Here is a 20,306-nt window from a genome sequence, read left to right as displayed (position 1 = left end):
GCTCCCCAACCGGAAATGGAAGCATCTGAGAACAACACTAGGTCGGGGCTCAGAAGATTTAGGGAGAAGCCCTCTCGCAACTTCTGAGGGTCGAGCCACCATCTTAAGTGGTCTTTTACTTTGTTTGAGATCCTTAGGATCGCATTCAGGTCCTCCTTCGACTTCCATTCTTCCGCAAGGAAAAATTGAAGAGGCCTGAGGTGCAGTCTTCCCAGTGAGACAAACTTTTCCAGCGAGGAAATGGTGCCCAGCAGACTCATCCACTCCCTCGCCGAACAAGCTTCTCTCCCTAGGAAGGCTGCGACTTTCTCTAAACCCAGCCGCTGACGTTCCTGGGATGGAAACGCCCGAAAAGCCACTGAATCCATCTGAATCCCCAGATACACGATGGACTGTGTCGGGGTCAGATGCGACTTTTCGGAGTTGACCAAAAGACCCAGAGATTTTGCTAGGGCTAACGTCAACTGAAGGTCCTTCAGACATTTTCGTCTCGACGACGCTCTGATCAGCCAATCATCGAGGTAGAGGGATATCCTGATCCCTGAAGAATGGAGCCACTTCGCTACAATCCTCATTATCATTGTAAAACCGCATCGGGGCCGTGCTGAAGACCAGAAACAAAAGGGCTCTGAATTGCCAAACCCTGTTGTCTAAGACGAATCTCAGGTACTTCCTTGAAAGAGGGTGGACGGGGACGTGAAAAGTACGCGTTCCTGCGGTCCAGAGACACCAATCCAGTCGCCAGGTCTCAAGGCTCCTAGCACCGACTGAGGCGTCTCCATTTGAACTTGTTCTTCTCCACAAAAAGATTGAGCCTGCTCACATCCAGGACTGGGCGCCAACCCGACGCCTGCTTCGGTACCAGGAAAATCCTGTTGTAGAAGCCCGGTGACCCCAGGTCCAAGACTTGCTCCACCGCTCTTTTTTCGACCATCTGGTCTAAAAGATCGAAAAGGATACTTTTCTTCTCTCCCTGATAAGACGGAGAGAGGTCTCTGGGAGTTGATGTTAAAGGAGGAGGATGTAAAAAGGGGATCTTGTACCCCTGCTCTACGATCTTGAGAGTCCAAGGATCCGCCCCCCTCTGCCTCCATGCCTCCTCAAAGAACTTCAGCCTGGCCCCGACTGGCGTCAGAAGGACAAGATCTTCATTTGGTGGATTTTGGTTTAAATGAAGCTCTTCCTCTCGAAAAACCTCTCCCTCGAGGAGCTGCTCTCGAGGGGGGTGCCCCGCGAAAGGGTTTGACTTTCTTCGGGGGTTTACCGAATGAAGATGTGGAAGGAACTGCTGGGCGTCTTGAAGACTGCGCCAAGAGGTCCTGGGTCGCCTTCTCCTGCAAACTCGTTGCAAGATCCTTTACCATAGCCTGGGGGAAGAGATGGTCCGAAGAGGCGCAAAGAGCAATTCCGCTTTCTGAGCGGGAGAAACCGACTTCGCGGTAAAATTACATAAAAGAGCTCTTTTCTTTAGGAAAGCCGTTCCAAAATGAGAAACCAGCTCTTCCGAACCATCCCTGACGGCCTTGTCCATACACGACAACACGCTGGACAGCTCCCCCAGACTGAGAGAATCAGGACTTCTATACTGAAGGTCCAAAACTCCCAAGCACCAGTCTAAGAAATTAAAGACACTCAAAGTGCGCAGCAGTCCCTTCAAGTGGTGGTCCGTCTCCACAGGAGTCCAGGACACCTTAGCAGAAGATAAGAGGGACCTCCTCTGAGCGTCCACTAAACTGGAGAAGTCCCCAAGAGCGGACGAAGGAACCTTTACCCCCACGTCCTCCTTGGTTTCATACCAATTCCTCCTTTCCCGGAGAGTCTAGAGGAGGAAGGGCGAAAGTGGTCTTGCCCTGGTCCTTCCTTCGAGACATAAAATCTTGTAGCTTCTTGTAAGCCCTCTTGGTCGAAAGCGACGTCTTCATTTCGACGAACTCAGGGGTCTTAACAGACTTAGAAGACGAAAGTTGAGAGGGAGGAGACCTAGGGGCTGCCGGCTGAAACTTATCCCCGAAGGATGAACGTAACAGCCGCACAAGAACCTTATAGTCCGAGACAGCCGAAGCTACAGGAGGTTCTTCTTCGACTGAACTCCCTGGACTACTAAGTTCCCCTTCCTCCCTAAGAGGAACTGGAGAACGTCCATCCGGAGAGGGCGTACGTCCAGCAGGCTTAGGCCTGAACAAAGACTTCCATTGATTGGAAGTCACCGCTTCAGGTACGGAATCGCCCTTACGACAATCCTTTGAAGGACGGACATCCTGCGAACATAGCGCGTCCTTTGAAGCAACGGGAACTGTCTTACCAGACACGTCCCTACGAGAGGAAGCGCGAGCTTCCTGACGAGAGGCGCCAAAAGCGTCCTGCTTAGCCAAGCAAGCGTCCTGCTGAGCGTCCTCAAAAGCGTCCTGCCTCGTCCAAAAAGCGTCCTGCTTTGAACGGCGAGCGTCCTGCCGAGCGTCCTCAAAAGCGTCCTGCCGAGAGCGCAAAGCGTCCTGCTTCGAACGGCGAGCGTCCTGCCGAGCGTCCTCAAAAGCGCCCTGCCGAGAGCGCAAAGCGTCCTGCTTCGAACGACGAGCGTCCTGCCGAGCGTCCTCCAAAGCGTGTGCGAAAGATCTACTCGGAGAACGAGAACGGTGACGATCCGGAGGCGGAGAGAGAGACGAACGAGACGAACGAGACGAGAGAGAATGAGACTGCTTCGTCCTCTTGACGGGCAGCCTAACGTCCTTTCTCCGCTTAGGCTCGACTGCTGCTGGGCGAGTCCTTTGAGCCATGAGAGACGTAATCTGGTCCTGAAGGGACACAAGGATATCCTTTGTAGGTGACGAAGGAGCAGAAGAAGGGGCAGGACTGACCCTGCGAGAAGGCGAGGGGACGCCTCCTTCCTTCTAGCAGGTACAGCTACCTGCATCTCAGGTGAACACGCCTGTGCGCGCAACCCAACGTCCTCGTCGGTTGAGACTCTACCTCTCTTCTGAGGAGGAAAAGCGTCATACGCGTCCTCTGACGAAAGTGGTGACATAGGACATGAAGCGTCCTCAAAACGAAAAGTCCTTTTCAACGACAGCGAGTCTCTCCGAGTGCTCCACCCCTTGCGCGGGGAGGACGCTTCGGGAGGACGAAAAGCATCCTTCAGGACGCGCGCTCGTGCGCACTCCTTGGCAGGCCTGGGACTTAGCAACAACGGCCTGCCGAAGGGACGCCAGATCGGTTGGGGAGCCCCCGTAACCCTCTTGCGGCTTTCGACATACCCACTCCCTGAGTCCTGGGAGTCCGATAGAGGTCTAGGCCTAGAGGCATTATGGGGCCGATCTGACGCCCCCTCCACAACACTAGGGGCACTATCACAAACTTTCACAGGGCCAGTTTCTAAGGCCAAAACTTTCGATTCGAGATGCGAATATACTCAAGAATCAGAGAAAGGGTGTTACCTTCTCCAGACACAGCAATAGGGCCCGAAGGCAACAAAACAGGATTAGGTTGAACAAAATCTACCGGTGTTAGAGGAGGAGAAATGTTACATTCCTTACCTTTTGTAGAACTGCTCTTGGAGGAAGACCTCCTGACTCTATCGCGCTCCAATTTACGTCGATAGGTCTCATACATCTTCCATTTATCATCTGACAAATCCTTGCATTCATTGCACCGATCATCAACCAAGCAAACATGCCCCCTACATTCCATACAAACTGTGTGAGGATCAACTGAAGGTTTAAGAAGCCTCACCTTACATTCACTCCTCACACACACTCTGAAACTCCCTGTACTTGATCCCGACATCATGTACACAGAAAAGCCAATCCAAAATCAAAAACCAATCCACTATTACGCGTGCCAATCCAACAATCCAGAAGTCGATACCAAAAGTCAATCCAGATAATTTAAAGCGAGATAAATAAAAAATCCTAGACGGAGGTACTGCAAACAGTTTTTTCCAGCACCGGCGACAGAAAAAATATGGATAGAAAATGGGAATGGTTCCTGATATCCGCCTCCCAGCGGCGGGAATGGGTACTACCACCTGGCCGCCCACTACGTGTGCCGCGAGTTTTGAAATTCTGTCGGACATCAGAAAATACAGCTATATATATATATATCTGACAGGTAAGTTTCATGAACAAATTGCGTTTTTTTACCATTTCGGTAGAGTCAAAGTTGACCGAAGGTTGAAATCTTGGCACTTATCATTTTTTATATGAAAATATTTAAAAACTGATAAAAGCTACAACCATGAGTTGTTTTTTGTTGTATTCTACATGAAATTGTGCACATTTTCATATATAATACTCCATGTAATGGCTAATATGAAATGGTGCAAAAATTATGTCAAAGTGACGAAATAATTTCCGAGATGTGTCGATGATGCTTTTTAGTGCGAGGAAAAAGAAATTCGCGCTTGCGCGATTGTGTAACGATTGTAAACAAAACAATACCTTCATCCTTGAGCATTCCCCAAGGCGTGTGATTAAAAAGTTTTCGCCTAGTAGGCCTATAACTATTTTTCTGTGAACTTTAAAAAAAACTTTTATATCGACGTATGCATGTCCAATCGGCACCCAACAGACAATTTATATCGACGTTTAATACATCCAATCGGCGTTAAAGGGTTAAGCACCCAACAAACAATTTTCGTCAACATTTAATACGTTCAATAGGCGTTTAAGGGTTAATATGATTTTACCAAAAACTTTGTATTTGCTTTCTGCATGTATCAACATAATATTTTTCCCCTCTTTCTCTTTGTTATAAGCCATCAAAGTTGATTTTATAGCGTGAAATGGCATTTTGACCGATGAATAAGGTGGTTGGTAGTATCACAGGTAGTGGGTCTGTCAGTTGTCACACATGGGTGGGGAGGGAGTTGGGTATAACAGGCTTGTTATTGGGCCTGGTAGAGGATAGTGTATTTTTACTTACTACATTTCTCGTTATGTTATGATGTTTTAGCCTATATTTTACTAGTAACCATTACAACTTATTATACTGTATATATGGGAGAGTGTAATGATAATGAAAACTATTTTCAAACCCTTGAATATAGCATTTTTTTCTCTTCTAGAAAAATGAATGATCTTTCTAGTTGCTGAAGTAGCAATTTACTGTCTACAAATACTTTTTTGCTTCATAAGTATTTTTTATTATCTTTCCATATAAGTATTATTTTCATTGCTATTATTATAAAGTAGGTTAAAATGATATAGTATAATATTTAGAGAATATTCTATCATTATAACTTACAAGTTCAATAACAAAAACCTATCATATTTGAAAGAACAAAATGAGTAAAAATAATGCAACCTCCAAAATCTTTTACATATTATATAATAGTCATAACAAAGAAAATGCTTTGATATTTAACTTACATGAAAATCACTTACTGTAATTATGTAAAAAAACATACTTCTGATTACTGAAGTTTCATATAAATAAATCTATAGTCAATTCATTTAAGGTAGATTCTTGTGCCTACAAGATGTTTGTTTGGCGGCCTCTGATTGGCTGGTACCAGGAGGTAGGCCGCTCGCTGAGTCATTAGTTTCGTTTGTGGCTCAGAAAACTAGCAATATGTTTATATTCAATTACCTCACACTTTGCTCAAGATAGGAAAGTTTAGGTCATACCTTGGGATTCGGTATTAATTGTACAATTAAGTCATCTTTTCCTGAAATCAGTAAGATAAAACAAAGGAATTACAACAAGTAAAAGTGAAGAGAAAATAATTAAATTCTTTATACCTGTTTTTACTTAGCACCAGATTTTGCATCATTAAAGCGATCAAGATAAAATGAAACGTGTTTTCATACAACAAATTCACCCTGAATACGCTGGGGTTTTCAGATTTTGGATGCGTGTAATATGTGAAGAGAAAATGAAAAATATGTCTTATTATGTTGCATCAGTAAATAATTCAAATTTGATGGTATGCCGAGAGAATGAGAGTTAAAAGGCGTTGTTGCATGTTCGTCTCGGCAAGAGATTTGAGTTGCCAATTAGCAATATAAGAGGTTGCAGTTTCGACAATATTTTGCATGTTATATCATTACATATTCTGTAATTACATACACAGAGTTCCCATTATGACTGACGAACATTTTCAATCCAATATCACATACTATGTCTGGACATATCTGATAAAAAAAAATAATAATAATCAGGTGGATGTGGCATCGTTAGCTCAGATCTGGCGTGCCACGGGGAATTCAGTCAAGCAAAGAAATTTAACTCTGTCGACAGACTTCCCACTCTTCAACTCAGCCTAAGGAGATAGAGACTTATTTGAGTGATATGAAATGATAATCTCAGTGAAGTAATAAACAACAAAGAATTAAGAAAGATTGACTTCCTTTCAGTCTGGCTGAGCCATGTACGGATGCAACATTTTACGACATTCTTATTTTCTCTTCACATATTAAACGCATATAAAATCAGAAAGCACCAGCGTATTCAGGGTGAATTTGTTGCAAGAAAACACAAGTTTTACTTTATCTTGATCGTGTTATGTAATAATACAAAATCCGATTATAAGTAAAAACAGGTATGTCCTGTGCTGAGCTACTACAGTTGCCATCAAGTCATTTGAAAGTCATTAACCTTTAAACGCCTATTGGACGTATTAATAGTCGACGAAAATTGTCTGTTGGGTGCTTAATTGACGTATGAAACGTTGACGCAAAAAAAGTTTTTTTTTTAATTTGTCACTGACAATTTTTGCACCATTTTATGTTAGCCGTTACATAGAGTTTTATATATAAAAATGTGCGCAATTTCATGTAGAATACAACATAAAACAACACATGGTGGTAGCTTTTACCAGTTTTGAAATATTTTCATATAAATAACGATAAGTGCCAAAATTTCAACCTTCGGTCAACTTTGACTCAACCGAAATGGTCGAAAAATGCAATTGTAAGCTAAAACTATCCTAGTAATATTCAATCATTTACCTTCATTTTGCAACAAATTGGAAGTCTAGCACAATATTTTGATTTATGGTGAATTTTAAAAAAAAACTTGTTCCTTGCGTCCTCGCGGTAACTCTTCCGAAAAATCCGACATTTATTTGTCCAATTGTCGAAATGTTTGGACTGTTTTATATTAGCCGTTACAAAGTTTTATATATGAAAATATGCACAATTTCATGTAGAATACAACAAAAAACAACCCATGGTTGTAGCTTTTATCAGGGTTGTAGCACAATATTTCGATTTAAGGTGAAATTTTGAAAAAACTTTCCTTACGTCCGCACGGTAACTTCTGAAAAAATCTGAAATTTTTTCGTCAGATTGTCATAATGTCTGCACCGTTTTATATTAGCCGTTACATAAAGTTTTATATATGAAAATGTGCGCAATTTCATGTAGATACAACAAAAACAACCTATGGTGTAGCTTTTATCACTTTTGAAATATTTTCATATAAATAACGATAAGTGCCAAAATTTCAACCTTCGGTCAACTTTGACTCTACCAAAATGGTAGAAAAACGTAATTGTAAGCTAACACTATCCTAGTATTATTCAATCATTTACTTTTATTTTGCAACAAACGGGAAGTCTCTACCACAATATTTCGATTTATGGTAAATTTAAAAAAAAAAAAAACAAAAAAAAAAAACTTTTTCCTACGTCCACGCGGTAACCGCCGAAAAAATCAGAAATTTTTTCATCCGATTGTCGTAATGTTTCCACCATTTTATATTAGCTGTTACATAAAGTTTTATATATGAAAATGTGCGCAATTTCATGTAGAATACAACAAAAAGAAAACAACCCATGGTTGTAGCTTTTATCAGTTTTGAAACATTTTCATATATAAAACGATGTGCCAAAATATCAACCTTCGGTCAACTTTGACTCGACCGAAATGGTAAAAAATTGCAATTGTAAGCTAAAACTCTTACATTCTAGTAATATTCAATCATTTACCTTTATTTTGCAACAAATTGGAAATCTCTAGCACAATATTTCAATTTATGGTGAATTTTTGAAGAAAAAAAAAAAAAACTTTTTCCTTACTCTGCCGAAAAAATCAGAAATTCTTTCGTGCGATTGTCGTAATGTTTGCATGGTTTTATATTAGCCATTACATAAAGTTTTATATATGAAAATGTGCGCAATGTCATGTAGAATACAACAATAAGCAACTCATAGTTGTAGCTTTTATCAGTTTTGAAATATTTTCATATAAATAACGATAAGTGCCAAAATTTCAACCTTTGGTCAAATTTGACTTGCCTGAAATGGTAAAAAAACGCAATTGAAAGCTAAAACTCTTACATTCTCGTAATATTCAATCATTCACCTTCATTTTGCAACAAATTGGAAGTCTCTAGCACAATATTTCGATTTATGGTGAATTTTTGAAAAAAAAAACTTTCCTTACGTCCAAGCAGTAACTCAGCCAAAAAAATCAGAAATTCTTTCGTCCGATTGTCGTAATGTTTGCACCGTTTTATATTAGCCATTACATAAAGTTTTATATATGAAAAAGTCTTTTATCAGTTTTGAAATATTTTCATAGAAATAACGATAAATAGAAAAAATTTGACCTTCGGTCAACTTTAACTCGCCCGAAATGGTCGAAAACTGCAATTGTAAGCTACAACACTTAAAATCTAGTAATATTCAATCAATTACCTTCATTTTGCAACAAACGGGAAGTCTCTAGCACAATATTTTGATTTATATGGTGAATTAAAAAAAAAAAAGTTTTTATGTCTGCGTGTTATGAATTCATGCATCATTTTGTGATATTTTCTCTGTGTTGCTTTGATCATTTTACAATTTTTTATATACCAAATCATCGCAATTTAGTGTACAATACAAAACAAAAATAATTAACTCATTAGCTTTAACCGTTTTGCTCACAGCGGGATTTGTATACAATTATATATGAAATTTTTTTTGTGCTGTCATATACTCCAATATTTATATATGATAATGATATTTTCTGGGCTCAGCTCGTGTCGGCCTATGAAAGGATCCTTAATATCATTCTTCCTAGGTAAAATTAATCTAAAATTACCAAGAGAAAAAACAATTAAGAAATGTCAGTAAAAACTGACTCGCTCACTCTTAAAAGAAGTGTCGGTATGGTAATAGGGGGCGAGTGGGGAACACTACCACGAGACAATCACCAATTAGAACTTCCAATCAGAATCCCCCCAAGAGAGAGCTGATACCAACGGGCGATGCAGTCGCTACTACTACTACTAGAGGACGCCACGGACAGCAGCGCCCCTAGCGGACATCCTTAATTTTTAGCGCTAGCGTCAAGACGCATTTTTTCCTTGTGCTGTGCTAATTCCGGGATTTATCCTTTTCATCTATCATGGAACGCTCTGCTATTGCAACGGCTAAGTTAAGTAACTCATAAGTAATGTTTTACCACTATTTTATCTTCTGGGTGCCAGTATTTTCCTCTTAAATAGGTCATATACGGTTCCCCGGTTGTCTCGTGGTGGCGCCATGCTGCCTCGTTAAGAATTCCCGGTCCTCCATACTGGACTTCTTATACTTATGGGCTTACTATATTACGTTTCATTATCTTTTACATCGAGTTTTAGCTAGTTTGGAGCCCTCCTACCATATCTCTTATTTTTGGTATTTAGGGCTATTATTATTATTCCTTGGCCCAGCATCCCGGCTCTTGCTCTTCATCGGCTATCGCTGGCTCCGAGTAGGCTTCGTTTGCTTGGAACAGTCATGCCTCCTCCTTGGCTTTCTTTCTCTTTACTAAAAGTGTCTTTTCCATCTTTTCGATGTATATATTTATTGTATTTAGGGTATTAGGCTAGCCTAGGTGCTTGTTCCTTGTATTGGTACAGCCTGGTTCACGTGGCCCTCTCACGGTTGTGTTGCTCGTGGCCTAGGCCACTTGCGTCACGTGTTCCATCGCACCTTACCCTGCCCCTGCCCTCCCTTTCTGGTATAGGGAGGGGCTGGGGGACCCCTTGGTTGTCATGACAACCTCAGTCGCCTTCTCTCTCCCTCTCTGAGGTGGCCAGGGGTTCCTCCCAGCGGGGGGTATAGGGCGACCACTCATGAGGTAACCGGGTCTCCGAGCGGGTAGTCGGTGAGGCGGGGAGGAGTAGGCCATCCCTCCCCCCTCTCTCCCTCCCGCCGTGTTACGCCGAGACTCCCCCCCCCCCCCCCTCCCACCCCCCCCCCCCCCCTCCCCGTTGCTCAGCCACCTCCCTCGCTATAACGAAAGGAGCCTTCCGTCGCAGCCGGGGCACCTTTGGTTATAGATTACTGGCTCCACCAGCGGGCGGGGTGGGCACTACTAGTGGTCGGTTGCTTGCCTACTATGTCCCTTACATCTCCCCCCCCCCCGCTAACCGGTAAGGGAGCTTGCTTCTTACCCGTGCACTCTTCTAGTAGACGGGTGGAGAGAGGTTTGTATTATTATTATTATTATTATTTTAAGGATATACCCTAATTTTACAATGATTTGTGTAATTTTTATTATTATATATCTACCATCCCCGCCATTTTCCGTCGTGGTTTCCATTTACCACCACTCCTGGTTGGTTTCCTTTTTGTGTCCCCGCCACCAGCGGAGCTATAGCCTAGGGCACACAACCAACCTGGTTACCACACGTATTTTGGCGGGGCTCTGGTTTAATCTAACTTTATCGCTCCGGCACCAGCGGAGCATCTGTTAGACTGTAAGTGTTTACCTGGTACTCATGTATCTTTCCACTTACAGGCTACCAACTGTCAGGTCCCAGCGTCAACGCGACGTTGTACGACCCTGCGGCCACGATGAGTTGCAGGTCACGCCCCCACCCCCTGTGCCACGTCATACAACGAGATGATCGTCTGGCCACCCAGAAAGCTGCGCCATTTGCTAACTACCTGGTCTGTTCCGGCTGGGAGCTGGGGTAAGTTCCATTATAGGCTTCCTTATCATTTTACTAACAACTCTTAGTCATAAAGTTTGTTAACCCCGTTCCGCCACTAGAAGCTCATCTCACCTTTCTTTCAGGCTACTGGTGTGAGGGAAGTCGCCCTCGCCACCCTGAAAGCGTGGGTGGGCGGCTTCGGGAAGAACGCCGCCAAAGGCCAGCCATACATTCTTGATAAGAAGCTGGCCGTCCAGATCTTCCCTGCGGGCAAGTCAACTGGATATGTTGACCCCTGTCCGCGGCCCCTCTGATAGCCTCCATCCAGCAAGACCTCAGCAATCCTTTGGGGTCGTAGCTGCCCAGGAGTCGGTCCCGGACGTCGCTGCCCTGGACCTAAACACATCGAGCCCTCATGGCGGTAGGGGTTGGAGGCATTTGTTGGTTGAGGTAGGTGTGTCGGGCGCCCAAGGTCTTTCCTTGGGTGCTCCTGGATCTTCTCCTGTCCCTTCTTCGAGTGCTTCTTTCCAAGGCTTTGTGGGATCTGAGATCCCTACCCGCTCTCCCGCTATCTCTGTACCCCCAAAGGTGAAGGGACAGAGAGAACCGAAGACTCTGGCTAAGACAACTTCTAGGAAGTCGTCTTCGTCTTCTTCGGCTTAGGAAGTCTTCCGACTTCCTACGCCGGATTGCTGAGGTGAAAAAGCGAAGCCGAGCTCTTCTCACTCAAAGAGCTCTAGAAGCAAGGCTTCTAAGGAGAAGGCTCGCGCTCCCGCCGAGCCAGTGCCTTCTCCCGCCTCCACCGCTTCCACTCCGGCTACGCCGGTAGGAGGAGCAGGGCCTAGCACCTTTGATCCCACTGCTTTCTCAGCAGTGGTGATGCAACAGGTGGGCGAGCTGGTTGCTCGCAAGTCTCCGCCCTGGGGACGAGATTCGAGCAGATGTTCGCACAATTGTCGAGCACTCTGTCTCAATCAGGCCAGTCGATACAAGATTTCTCTAACAGGGTTAGAGAGAATGAGGACCGAGTAGCTGGGCTATCTCAGGTTCCTCTTCCAGTCTCCCCAGTGCCAAGCACTGGCATTCTCCAACTCCCGCCATACGACTCTCTGCCAGCTTTCTCCATGGAGAACCCATGGAGAGTAGCTGCCTACGCTCCTTTAAGGATGGATGATCTCTATCCCGGAGTGTGGAAACTCGGAGGATTGAGGACTTCGAGTTTTACCCTCCGGGTCTGACGCAGCCTTTCATCGGTTATGCTAGGCTGACTGTAACGGCTAACTGACTAGGGAGGACAAGATCTCTAGAGAGTCTGTCCTATACAGTAGAGATCATGCTCAGCGGGAATGGGTTCACTGCCTTGAGGACTGGAGTGCACGAACACTAAACTCCAGGCCTAATAAGAGTCCCTTAACTATTTTCGCGACGGAAGAGGAGGCTTCTCTTCCGTTCGCCACGAAAATAGTAGAGAAGTCCCTTCAGGCAGTCCTCAAGGATGAGCCCATCCCACAGTTGAGGGAGGCGGAGTCTACTTCTCCGCTCTTCCCGGCTTTCTTTCGGAGAATTGTGGGAGAACTTGCCAGCTACGTTTACGCTTGGTAAGCTCAAACCGGACTGCGCCATGGACCAGTTCGGCGAGAAGCTGCCAAGGCTGCCGGATTCCCTAATTCAGGCAGAGTTTGATGCGCGAACCAGGTTTGGCAGTCCCTCAATTCCCTTATAATTACGGAAATGGCTGCCCTCTCTTTATGCCACGGAACCGCTGTTCAAGATCTTGGCAAAATCTCAGTTCCAGACGGTGCTATCAGACGCTTTCGACTTCTTCCAGGCTAGGAGGAATTGCCGAAAGCATGTTCTGCAGGAGTGTACTATTAGGCACGAGCCGAATAGACTCTTGGCTTTTAGCATGTGGGGAGCGGATCTCTTCCCAGAGTCCGCTGTCAACGAAGTGCACCACGAAGCTGCTAGGCTCAACCAGAGCCTTAGAGCTAGGTGGGGTATTTCCTCGAAGAGGAAACAACGAATCCGTCCCCACTGCTGGTAAAAGAAACAAAAGAAGGCTGGTAAGAGGTTCCAGCCGTATCAGAAAACACCAGTAACAGCAGCAGTTTGTGCAGGCTGTCCCGGTTACCCAACAAGGACAACCTGCTAGTTCGAAGCAGAACCAGCCCATCCTCCTGTTGTCCCCTCAATCACAGCCGTCCACATCCTACGCAACTCTCGCCGGCCTTCAACCCTTCATATGAGGCTCAAGGTTACAAACAACCGAGAGGTAGGGCGAGAGGTTACTTTCGTCAGCGTGGCGCAGGAAGGGCAACAAGGAGCAGGCAGTTCAGAGGAGGGCGTGGTGGTCAACCCGCCCATCAACAATGAGGCTCCCCAGGTAGGAGGGAGGCTGTTCCTCTTCCGCCACAGGTGGGGGTTCAGCAATTGGGCACAGAGCATAGTGTCCAAAGGATTGGGTTGGAGTTGGATCAAAGAGCCTCCTCCAATCAAATCATTCCACCAGATACCATCAGAGGAATTGACAGATTACGCGGAAGAACTCCTTCAGAAAGGAGCTATTGCGAGAGTCAAGCATCTAAAATTTCAAGGTCGCTTATTCAGCGTGCCAAAGAAAGGCTCAACAAAAAGGGAGGGTAATCTTAGAACTTGTCAAAGCATAAACTCTTTCATTCGTTTGCGACAAGTTCAAGATGCTTACCCTCGATCGCAAGTAAGGACCTTACTTCCGCGTGAGCCGTCACATGCTCCATCGATCTTACAGACGCATACTATCATATCCCTATAGCCAGCACTTCCGCCCATTCCTAGGATTCAGGCTAGGAAATCAAAACATTCTCATTCAAAGTGATGCCCTTACGGTCTGAATGTAGCCCCCAGGGTATTCACAAAAATAGCAGAAGTGGTTGTAACAATTGAGAGCTCAGGGAATCATGGTAGCAGCATACCTCGACGATTGGTTGATCTGGGCACCAACAGTCGAGGAATGTCTCAAAGCCACCAAAAAGGTAGTTCACTTTCTGGAACATCTGGGGTTCCAGATAAACAAAACGAAATCCAGACTTACCCCGGAGTCTCGTTTTCAGTGGCTAGGAATCCAATGGGATTTGTCTTCCCACAATCTGTCAATTCCAGTGGCCAACGGAAGGAAATAGCAAAATCTGTCAGGCAATTTCTCAAATGCAAACAAACATCAAGGAGAAACCAGGAGAGAATCCTAGGGTCCCCTTCAGTTTCGCTTCGGTAACAGATATCCTCCTGAAAGCAAGGCTGAAAGATTTAAATCGAATTTGGCGATCAAGAGCAAACACCAAATCTCGAGACAAGTTGTCAGTAATCCCACAGATCCTCCGCAATCAACTCCGTTCCTTGGTCAAAAGTAAAGAACTTAGCCAAGAAGGTACCCCTTCAATATCCCCTTCCGTGTTAACCATTCACACGGACGCCTCCCTGTCCGGGTGGGGGGGATACTCCCAGTTCAAACAGGTTCAGGGGACTTGGTCAGTTTCAATTTCGCCAGCTCCCACATAAACGTTCTGGAAGCAATGGCAGTATTTCTTACCTTGAAGAGACTGCTTCCCCCGAAGAAGTCTCCATCTAAGGCTAGTTTTGGACAGTGCAGTGGTAGTTCATTGCATCAACAGAGGAGGGTCCAAATCCAAGGCATGTCGAATCAATGTCATGATAGCCATCTTTTGCCTTAGCAAACCAAAACCAAACAAATGGGCATCTGTCTGCCACTCACCTGGCAGGAGTAAGAAATTGTGATAGCAGACGCCCTGTCCAGGTCAGTTCCTCTGGAATCAGAATGGTCTCTAGCGACAGGTCATTCCAGTGGATAAGCCTGAGAGTCCCAGGTCTCCAAGTGGATCTCTTCGCCTCACAAGCGAACCACAAGCTCCCTTGCTATGTGGCCCCCAACCTGGACCCTCTGGCTTATGCCCAACGGACGCCCTGTCCGTGGACTGGAATCAGTGGAGGAGAATTTATGTTTTTCCTCCAGTGAAATCTTCTCTTGAAAGTCCCTAAGCAAACTAAGGTCTTTCAAAGGGATAGTAGCTCTGATTGCACCGGACTGGCCCAAGAGCAACTGGTATCCTCTTCTTCTGGAATTGGGCCTCCGACCTCAACGGATCCCCAATCCAAGCTATCACAATCAGTACAAATGAGGACTGTGTTCGCTTCCTCAGGAATTCTCCAGACCCTAACTGTTTATGGACTTCATGAAGTTTGCGGCTAATAAAGATGCTAATATTGATCCACAGAATATTCTCTTCCTAGAATCAGATAAGAGAGAGTCAACCATTAGGCAATATGACTCAGCTGTTAAAAAATTAGCATCTTTCTTGAAAGAATCGAACACTACAACCATGACAGTTAATCTGGCTATATCCTTTTTCAGATCCTTGTTTTGAAAAAGGTTTTAGCAGCTAGCACTATTACCACTCATAAATCGGCTTTGAAGAAAATCTTTCAAGTAGGTTTTCAGATGATCTGACTGAATCTTATTTTACGTCTATCCCTAAAGCCTGTGCTAGACTTAGACCTTCCAAATGGCCTACTACAGTTTCATGGTTCTTAAATGATGTCCTCAAACTAGCTTCAGATACTGACAACTCATCTTGTACATTCATAATGCTCCTGAGGAAGACATTATTCTTATTAAGCTTAGCCTCAGGAGCTAGAATTTCAGAACTGTCGGCTCTATCCAGGGATGCGGGTCATGTGGAATTCCTCCCATCAGAGAATTCTACTTGCTCCGGATCGTAGCTTTTTGAGCTTTTTAGCCAAAAATGAGGATCCTCTTGCAAGGTGGGCCCCCTTGGAAAGTTATCCCACTTCCCCAGGATCCTTCTCTCTGCCCAGTATCAACTCTCAGAGCCTTTCTATCTCGTACTTCTTCAAGATCCTCAGGTGCTCTCTTCATGAGAGAAAAAGGTGGTACTTTGTCAGTAAAAGGTATTAGGCAACAAATCCTTTACTTCATTAAACAAGCCAATCCTGAGTCATTTCCAAAAGCACATGATATCAGGGGAGTAGCCACCTCAATTAATTATTTTCAACATATGAACTTTGAGGATCTTAAAAAGTATACTGGATGGAAATCCCCGACAGTCTTTAAAACCGCCATTATCTAAAGTCTTGGAATCTTTAAAGTTTTCAGCAGTAGCAGCGGGAAACATTGTTTCCCCTGATACTGTATAGTAGTCGTAGTATAGATCCAGGTCTCCTTTTCTACCTACAGCATCCAACATGCCTCACCTATCGCCATGCTACTCGGATATCCTAGCCTTAGCCGCTGAATCATATAGTGGATTGTCCCTTATTTTTTTGCTAGGGACATCCACACGTGTAATCTGATAGTGTACTTCAGTGTACCTACCCTTAATTTTTATGATAGGGTAGGACCAACAATGTGTTTGTATATTTTACCACAATTGTACTAATGATGTACGTTCAGTGTACCTACCCTTATTTTTTTATGCTAGGGAGGGTAGGACACAATGTGTTTTATATTTTGTAAATATTTTCAAGTAAATCCCTTTTAGTTTATATTACATGCATCACTGTAATTTACTATAATTACCTTTTAAGTACTTTAAGTAAGATCACTAACGTTCTGTTATTTTACTGTTTAGTATAAGTTAGTTTTAAGTGCTTAGTTTGTATGCTGTAATTGATTTACTTATATTATATCCATCATTTTACACTGCTTTTCATTTGTTCCTTGTATCCATCTTGTCTGTTTCTCTGGTACTCTTTCATAGGCCGACACGAGCTGAGCCCAGAAAGGGATTTTGACGAAGGAAAAATCTATTTCTGGGTGATTGGCTCGTGTCGCCCTATGAAACCCCCCCTTTCCCCCCTTGTTTTGTTTTCCCCCCCTTGCAGGACAAGATGTTTTTTTAATTAAGGGATGTCCCGCTAGGGGCGCTGCTGTCCGTGGCGTCCTCTAGTAGTAGTAGTAGCGACTGCATCGCCCGTTGGTATCAGCTCTCTCTTGGGGGATTCTGATTGGAAGTTCTAATTGGTGATTGTCTCGTGGTAGTGTTCCCCACTCGCCCCTATTACCATACCGACACTTCTTTTTAAGAGTGAGCGAGTCAGTTTTACTGACATTTTCTTAATTTTGTTTTTCTCTGGTAATTTTAGATTAATTTTACCTAGGAAGAATGATATTAAGATCCTTTCATAGGCGACACGAGCCAATTACCCAGAAATAGATTTTTTCCTTCGTCAAAACCCTCCCTTTTTTCTTCATTTCTGATGGTTGCATACTAAACTTCAGGCAATGAAAAAAAGGAGCCAAAAATGAACTCTTAATCTTGAAAACTAAGCTTGCTGTGATTAAAACAAAAAAAAACTTTTTTTCCGCTTCGGCGCTCACTCCCAAACGCCGCCGGCATACAGGAGACACTTTCGGAAATACCGGCTCGGCGTTTAAGAGTTAAAGTGATACAAATATATTTCTTGCTAAATTCACCCAAATTGTAAGGCACATAATATTAATACTCATATGAGTTAGCCCATTGCTCAAAACCTCTTAATAGATCCTCATATGATCATGCCCTTCCATTAGGGGTTACACAAGGTAACAAGACAAGAACTCTATACAGATTGTACATCAACACCATTAAACTAAACAGAAGAATGAGAAGGTAGCTGGCAGACACTGAACTGAGAGCTTTGACTTGCAGGGTATGACTTTTTTCCTTTTAACTCTTAAAAGTCACGGTGGCTGGATTTGTTTCTCATGAAATATGGCTAATTGTGATTAGTGGATTTTATATAACAAAAAATAAATGGCTGTACGTACATGGACAAATACAACTCCTATCTTGAAGCAGACACGACTGGTTGATTTTAAATTTGCACTGACATAAAAGTAATGTCAAAATGCCAAAAAAAATCTCAACAACAGTCACTTATAAGTTACAAGAAGTTTTCCATCAATCCGTATACATTTATGTACTATTTCAAATTCATGCAGAAAATACACCTCATTAAAAGTAAAAAAAATGCAACTCTACTCCAGCTGCATACATCATGCATTTATACAATTAAAAACCACAGTAAAAGGAAATAAACAAATATAGGCAGGCCATGGTTCTCAACAATCCAGTTTTATGGGGTTTGCCTAGTGCCAAAAATCACAGAAAATCAGTCGATTTCCAGTTATCAGTGCCTTTTCATACATAATAGAGGTACCATTACCAAAAACCAGTTATTGGTGCCAAAATTTGGTTATTGGCACTGATAAGCCCAGAAAATCGCTGATTTTCAGTTATCAGTGATTTTTGTTTACCATCAAGCTGTCAGAAAGGAACCAACCCCCCCCCCCCCCCCCCTGATAACTAGAGACTGCCAATATTTGATATTTCACAAGGTAAATACTGTGCACATTTCATCTTTTTGCAGCATAAAGCAGCTGTTGTAATCCTGCAATACTAAACAATATTTCCCTTACCTCTCCCATCTGAACTTTCACGAATTTTTTGCTCTTCATATTCAAGACGGGATTCTAACTTCATTTCTGGTGTGGCTTGTTCAAGCAGCAATTTTTGCTGTAATGAAAGCCATTCTTCATGTCGTTTCTGATAATCCCGAAGTTCACCCAGGGTGCGTTGGAGAGACCTCAACAGAAAGCATATGAATTAATCTTACAAAAATATTACAGGACAAGTCATTATACAACTCATCGGTAAGCAACTGATCATTTATATAAAATTCCATTTTTCCTAGCTAAAATCTAGGCCAAATCACCACTTGGCTGACTATACAATCTCTGCCCTGTAGTTGTCCTGTAAGCCATACACATCTCAATTTGCTATTCCTGCATTGCAGGGAAGTTTAAATTCGTATACTATGAAAACACTATGGAGAATTCATGTTCAAGTGTGCACACACAGTATTAGTGTGCTAATAGTGTCCTAGTGGATAACACTCTCTCTCTCTCTCTCTCTCTCTCTCTCTCTCTCTCTCTCTCTCTCTCTCTCTCTCTCTCTCTCTCTCTCTCAGATGTATTATTAACTAATATACAGGAATTAAGATGCATCAATTTTTACAAGCAAAGTCGTCATTTCTAGAAATGAGCTCAGCCCAGCCCTAATGCTATTTAAATGTTAATATCTACAAAAGTATTGAAAATAAAAGAAAAATTCTTTTAGCAGATAAAACCTTACGTCTTTAAATTTCATCCTATTGTATAAAATTTATTTTTAAAATATCATAAATTCACATGTAAATGTAGTTTTCTCAAAACATATTTTCAGCACCAAATTCGGAAGTTTTCTCAAATACTAGGCTTAGTTAAACTGTCTTCTCACCTCCGTTATAAAGAATCATTTCGCAGTGAATTGTTTGTAATATTATCAGCAGTTTGATGTTGGAAGACTATTTGATATCCAATTAACGATAACATTTTGTAGCGGAGAGTTCCGAGATTCCTAGTTGACCCTGTGATGGTTTAACTTGAAGCTTCACAAGTTAACACATATAGGGGGCCCTACTGGTTTTAAAAAAAACTGAAGTCTACTAAATTCAAGAACTGGTCGTACATGTGAGCATACACACACAAAGAGCGACTGTAATACCAGGTGTATTACAGTAGAGAATAAATTTTACCTATACATAATCATGTTGTTAGTCACAATAAGTGACAATCTTACTACCTTATGTAAGTATGCACTGTACGACATTTCTTATCATTACTTTACATATACATAGTATATATATATATATATATATATATATATATATATATATATATATATATATATATATATATATATATATATATATATATATATATATAACTGAAATCTATATGTGGGTATACTTTACTGTTATTGTGTCATGTTAGGGGGTACTTTATCAACTAAGGAAAAAGCATGCTATACTTTTTACCAATAGAGAGAGAGAGAGAGAGAGAGAGAGAGAGAGAGAGAGAGAGAGAGAGAGAGAGAGAGAGTTATTTCATATAACTGCACACATCACAACCGAACTTATCTACTATCTATATATATACATAAATGCTCACTTGGCAATTAATGGGCTTTTGTCTTATGACTATAGTTTGTTCCCTTGTATTGTGGCACCGGTGATGTATCTACAAATAATATCCCTCCTCACTGAAATTTGATTTTAAATAATATGCTGTGCCTCTTAGTACTATTTTAAATTTCTCTCCATCTCTAAGACTATAATACCACTCCCACTACCACCCTTTCAACATTTTCTTAATTGAACTGTGTGGTAGTAGTGGGGGGAAAGACATAGAAAATTAATATGTACATATAAGAACTGCTGTGAAAATCTTGAAAAGTAATTGGCTCACTAACCGAAAATCTCTTTTTGATAGTGTAGCCACTTGTTTCGTCCTCAAGGAGTTACCCCTCCATGGTGTGGCAGAGCTCCATGGTGACTAGACTAATATCAAAGAAATATCTTTTAGTCTG

General features: G+C 42.8%; 1 protein-coding gene across 1 annotated transcript in view; it reads right to left on the bottom strand.

The window, feature by feature from the left end:
• LOC135195790 (tetratricopeptide repeat protein 17-like) overlaps positions 1 to 20,306 on the bottom strand; it is a 163,099-nt gene that overhangs the window by 55,258 nt on the left and 87,535 nt on the right. Inside the window, exon 7 of the mRNA XM_064222271.1 lies at positions 18,317 to 18,483. Within this exon, the coding sequence (XP_064078341.1) occupies positions 18,317 to 18,483 (167 nt within the window). The remainder of the gene's footprint in view (positions 1 to 18,316; positions 18,484 to 20,306) is intronic.

Source organism: Macrobrachium nipponense, chromosome 23 (genome assembly GCF_015104395.2).
Source record: "Macrobrachium nipponense isolate FS-2020 chromosome 23, ASM1510439v2, whole genome shotgun sequence".
NCBI classification, from domain to species: Eukaryota; Metazoa; Arthropoda; class Malacostraca; order Decapoda; family Palaemonidae; genus Macrobrachium; species Macrobrachium nipponense.
This window is presented reverse-complemented; position numbering and strand designations above follow the sequence as displayed.